The sequence below is a fragment of the Sesamum indicum genome, linkage group LG7 (assembly GCF_026168435.1).
Source record: "Sesamum indicum cultivar Baizhima isolate 11 linkage group LG7, ASM2616843v1, whole genome shotgun sequence".
In the NCBI taxonomy this organism is placed as follows: domain Eukaryota; kingdom Viridiplantae; phylum Streptophyta; class Magnoliopsida; order Lamiales; family Pedaliaceae; genus Sesamum; species Sesamum indicum.
In genome coordinates, this window is record NC_142663.1 from 4,163,757 (window position 1) to 4,169,268 (window position 5,512).

The 5,512-nt window shown below is 38.3% G+C and overlaps 1 protein-coding gene across 2 annotated transcripts; it reads right to left on the reverse strand.

Moving 5' to 3' along the window:
• Positions 1–208: 208 nt before the first annotated feature.
• Positions 209–4,558, reverse strand: LOC105162184 (putative xyloglucan glycosyltransferase 12). Of its 2 annotated transcripts, XM_088882971.1 has the most exons (6): positions 2,938–4,556; positions 2,542–2,700; positions 2,109–2,417; positions 1,528–1,818; positions 1,331–1,444; positions 209–1,197 (listed from the first exon to the last, which is right to left on the reverse strand). In XM_088882971.1, the coding sequence occupies exons 1-6, from the start codon at positions 3,295–3,297 to the stop codon at positions 574–576; spliced, it is 1,857 nt and encodes a 618-aa protein (XP_088739097.1). In that variant the 5' UTR covers positions 3,298–4,556; the 3' UTR covers positions 209–573. The 2 variants fall into 2 exon arrangements, with proteins under 2 accessions (XP_088739097.1, XP_011078453.1); XM_011080151.3 differs by having other exon boundaries at positions 2,542–4,558.
• Between the last annotated feature and the right edge of the window lie 954 nt (positions 4,559–5,512).

The window sequence follows — 5,512 nt, forward strand, 5'->3', positions numbered from 1 at the left end:
CTATAGTTAGACATGTCCAAGAGTGAATTATTATATGCGTAATGAAACTAATGTCAAATACAACCCTCAGCTACGCATTTGAAAAATCAAGTCATAGATAGAGAACTAAATCTCCTACAAACATGATCGAGAACAACACAAGACAAGTGAATTGTTATTATGTTGAGAAAATGTATGACATCTCGATCTATCCTCCTAACACCTCAGCTCCGACCAAACTCCCTTTTGGATTCCAAAGAAAACAATTCTTCTTACAAGAAAACACATAAAGAACAAAATAATCCAAAACGGAAGAAGGAAGTAGAAAATAAGAAACCAAAATGAAAACCTAGTACCACTATTTCTACGGTGTCGGCATATGCCATGCTGAAGTGCAATCGTTTCTCATGCATAGTTTCCTAATCTGTGTTTTATGTTCAAGAAGTTGGGTGGAAGGCATGGGCAAAGCAACTCTTTCATCCTACTATTGGGATTCCACAAATTTTTCGTGTCCAGCCTTTGTTCTTCTCGTGTTGAGTTTATAGCTTCAGTGTCCCCATCTGCTCCAAAGACATGTCGACTTTACATATTTATTTACGCCACCTGCTCACCAATCAAGTCCAGCCCCACGAGCAAAAACGATATCCCTTGAAACAGCAAGAAGTAAAAATGGATCCCGTGAGCGGACAAGAGACTTCTTGCTGAAGCCGTCAATAGAAGGAAAGCTAGCGCCAACTCTTTTGTATATATCCTATTGTACTTCTTCTTGTGAAAAGCCTGGTGCTCCTGTTGTATGATTTCCTCCCGTATCCCATCCAGATTAGGCTCTGAGCAACCTCGCTGGTGCTTTGGCTTCTCCACTAAGGATATGAGATCGCCCTCGGAGGAGCGGCCGGATTTCTTGGTGACTATCCACTCATATGCACTCCCTAGTTGGAAAAGGCCGGAAATCATAGCATTGAATTTCGTCACCGACATGGTGTTCTCGAAGAGCAGGTAAGGTACTATGAAGGGGAATGACTTCGGTGCTGGCAGAATATTGAGAAACGACATGGCAGCAGGTACATAAGAAACGACCCATGAGGGGAGGGTGGCCTCTGGAATAAACATAGTCATCGGAAGAATGATACAGAAAAGGGTGAACGAGTAGAATGGAAGTATTAGTTTTCTTAGTAGGAAGAAGAGAGAAATCAGGTTTACTTTCTTCCAAATGTTGATCTGCATAGACAATATTTACAAATGAAGTTAGTACTTGAACTACATTTCATTTCAGTTCACCAAATTCATAACATGGGCTTAAACTTAAGTTAAAAAGAGAGAAATACTCCTCTAAGTATCTCTCTCCACACACCTTTGATCTAATAATTGATGGCAAACAGAGTCGGAATAACTGCATTGGCCCAGAGTGCCATCTGTGTTGTTGCTTTCGGTAAGCTTCATAAGATTCCGGCAGTTCACACTGGCACTGTAAATTCAAACAAGAAAATTCACTTTGTTCATAAGTGCATAGCGTAAAAGCCATTCGTCCGAAGTGTTACAGTGAAGTACCTTGACATCATTGAGAAAGATGAATTTCCATCCATGGAGATGAGCGCGTACAGCAATGTCCATATCCTCAACTGTAGTCCTCTCCAACCAACCACCCGATTCTTCCAATGCTTTTATCCTCCACACACCAGCAGTCCCATTAAATCCAAAGAAGTTGAGGAAAATCCCATTAACCTGTTGTTCGACTTCAAAATGAAACGCTAAGTTAATTAGCTGCATCCTTGTGAGCAGATTTTCATCTTTGTTCACAAATGACCACCTTGCCTGAACCAATCCTAGTTCCTCGTTTTCCTATGATACAAAATTAAAGCACATTTTTATTTGCTTCACTAAACTCGACATAATTATATTGATAAAACAAGCACAAGTGCTGGTGGGGTTTCATGCATCTGGAAAGCATGCATGAAATACAAATCCAAGAAAACTGCCAGGCTAAAGAAAATTCTATATCAACACTAGCAATAAAATGGGCTAAACAGATAATAAGAATATGGGATGAACTCTTTACAACACAATCTGTCAATGCCAATTCAAACTCTAATTGCCTCATACCAAATGAAACCTGGGATCGCAAAAAGTACCTTGAAGTAAGGAACAGTTTGCATGAGAAAATCGGGGCTTGGCTGGAAATCAGCATCAAAAATGGCAACAAACTCATAATCTTTAGCATAGCTACAATTCATGGCGGACTTAAGATTGCCAGCTTTATAACCCTCCCTAATCACTCTATGTCTGTATATAATGTTGGCACCATTCTGCTGCCATTTGTACACATCGTCTTTAATCATCAACTGCGTTGTCGAATCATCAGAATCATCCAAAATTTGAATCAGTAATTTCCCCTTAGGCCAGTCCAATTTACACACAGCCGCAATAGATTGTTGATAAACCTATCACAATTTAAGACAAACCAACAACGCACACCAATCAGTTCACACCACTGGCCAGTATCTTATTTATATTTCAAGAAAGACCGAAAATTTAAGAACGAAAAGAAGGAAATAGAGCTATTACCTCTTTTTCATTGCACATGGGAATCTGAACTAATACCATTGGGAAATAACCATCTCCATCACCGGACTCTAGGTCTGCAAGATCTTGGTTGGGTACGGGTTTAATGTTCCTAAGCTTGATCCAGAAGCAACCCAAACACAGAATAAACCTGTCCAGACTCTGGATAAGGAAGAGGACGATACACACATTGGCCAAGAACTGAAGCGGTGGAGCAAGATACCCCACCCTGATCAAAACCCAATTCGAATAAAGCGAATCAAACACGGTCTTAACCATGAAAGGATTTGTTAAAGTGTAAAGGCGTTGTAGCTGAAGATCCGGTGTTCCAAAATGCCACCCTTCAAAATAAGCAACAGTTTCAAAACAAAGCAGTACTAGAGAGAGCCAAAGGAATACCCTGATGCAAATGTAGAATCTCGACTTGATGGTTGGATTTTCTGTAGATGACTTGTCGGTGGAGTCAGTGCGGCCGGAGGCAACACGACGGCGGACGATGGCGGCAATGGAGAACAATGCCGCGGCAAAGGACGTGAGGCAGCCTGCTGCTTTGTGGGCTTTCAGGAGGAGAACCCAGGTGAGTTGTTTCGCGTTCTTGTTGCGGCAACCTTTCGGGATGGCGTCATTTGGGTAGATAAAATCTTCCTCCGAGGGGGATTCTAGCTCCACCATAGACCAATTGTTCGGGTTCTCCATTTTCACAACTACAGGTGTGCCCCTGTGAGGTTTTTTCGCCCACCAATATAAAGATGGAGCCATTGTTTAAGACTATGGTTGTCCAGGCGACCTAAGTGGGGAATATTTCAGGAGTAGATTAGAGATGGACTTTTTGTGTGAATTTCAAGATACTGTGTAAAACCCAGATAGGATTACTACTCAAGGATGGACCCAACTCTGATATTCTGAAAGGTTTCAACCGATGAAATGGATGAAATGCAGGAGGAAAACCAAAAGACTGAAAGAACGGAAGCCTATTCTTGCGGATTTTTTTAGCTAAAGATGAACTGAACATTAGATAGGAAGAAGATAAAGGAAGTGGTTCAACAAACAGTCAGAGAGTGTTACAAAAACATCACTTATGGATGAAAATGAGAAACAAAAGTAAGTAATGGGAGGAAAAGGCGCATGGGATAATAAGGAAAAATAGAAATTTTTGCAGCAGAAGGGAAAAAATGCTATGCTATTACCCTGCACTGAGAGAGAGGAACAAGGACAGGGAATAGGGATGCCTATTACTGAGAGGAATAATAGGAAAGGTGCTCTACATTACATTCATTTATAGCTTGCAGCAAGAATGATTGCTTCAAGAATGAGGAGGGAAGAGGATGGTAAGTAACAACTTAACACGTCTTCAAGAATGATTCCGTAACCAAAGAGAAATCGAAAATCAAATTTAGAAACACAAAAACTAAACCCAACACCAATTTTTTTTGTCAAAATCACATTCTCCTCCTCCACCACCAAACCTCTCCTTTCGTTTTCCAGAAAAACACAAGCCGGGAATATGATCTTTTCCTAATTCCTTTGCATGAAGAAAAGAATAAAAGCACCTAAATCTAAATGCCAACAAAATCGGATGCTTTTTCTGGGCTCTGATAGGGATGAAAAATTGAAAGCAAATGATAGACCAATCAATGAGGGTTGGAACACGGAAAGGCAGGATAGGAAATAATAACCAAGAAAGGTAGATCTCAGAGGGAAGAATTTGAATATACCGACAAGAATATGGTGGGCATTTGAGAGTCTTTTTTTGGAGTAGTGTTTTTCCCTCCCCACCTTATACTGCTGCTTTTTGGACGGAATACAGAGCTACAACCAAAGGGCGCCTGCACAAAAAATTATCTGAGAAATGTATGTATATATGTCCCCAATCAAGAATTCTTTAATGTTGTTAACACAAATTTACGTGCAGTGAAAAAGAATTCAAGAGAAGGCATAAAATACAATGATGAAAAGCAAGATTTTTCTGAATTGAAAAGGTAAAAACTATTTAACGAGGGAAGACGGAAACTTAAATCTCCCTTCCTCTAAAAAGCTGATCTTTTCTTGTATGGGGATAGATTTAGCCTGTGTTGTTAATATTTTGAATTTAGTGAAAATTAATGAACATAATTTTGGAAAATAAATATGGATTTAAAGGAACCTTTTTCTCTTCTTCTTCTTTTTGTTTTTATGGTTTGGGGTTGTCAAGATCATGCAACTTGGCAGCTTGCTTTTGCATGCAGAAGGGGGAAATCGAGGAAATTGATATGGTCGGATTCTTGTTTTGTTTTACTTTTTTATTTAGGTAAGAATAAAAGAAAATCAAATAATGGATTAGTTTAATTACAAAGTTCCTTAGTATAAGGTACAGCCGTTAACAAGAGATGGATTTCGAATAGATAGAATTTTCCAAACCAGCTACTTGAATATGTGTACTTTGACTAGATTTTTTGCATTATTCACGCTTGGCCAAAGGCAATATGTAAGCCAAAACTTGCCACTTCAAACAATTTTATCCTTTTCCTTGTTTTTGTTTTGATTTTGATCAACGAAGCACATATCTTCAATTACCAAAATTAAAAATGCATCACGTTTATTTACCAACATTAAAAATGCTCCAAGTTTATTTATTGGATAAATTGCATAAAATCTCCCGATATTTTAAAAATTTAGTTGAGAACTCCCTTATGTAAAAAAGGGGTAAAATATAAGGACTCCCTGTGATATTGAGAATGTTAAAAAAAAAAAAAAATCCATGTAAAATATAAAGTATCAATTATACACCCTATGATATGCAAAAAAAGTTCAAAAAATTCCTCGAGGCCAGAGTTGGTGGTACACATGCGTTGACTGCGATTATGGGCCTGAAAACTGCATTTTTTTATAATTTTGCCCTTCTCTTCAATCTAGTATTATATAACATATATAATTTAATAAATCTTAAAATAATGTATAAATATTTAGTAATAATAAAATAATATTTTATATGTAA

What these genes read in the sequence shown, in the direction of transcription:
- LOC105162184 (XM_011080151.3), bottom strand. Translation starts at nt 3,297, where the DNA reads ATGGCTCCATCTTTATATTGGTGGGCGAAAAAACCTCACAGGGGCACA. An exon ending in CCATGTGCAATGAAAAAGAG is followed by an intron (nt 2,418 to 2,541) that starts GTAATAGCTCTA and finishes AAATTGTGATAG; the next exon opens with GTTTATCAACAATCTATTGC. An exon ending in TCTTTCTCAATGATGTCAAG is followed by an intron (nt 1,445 to 1,527) that starts GTACTTCACTGT and finishes TTGAATTTACAG; the next exon opens with TGCCAGTGTGAACTGCCGGA.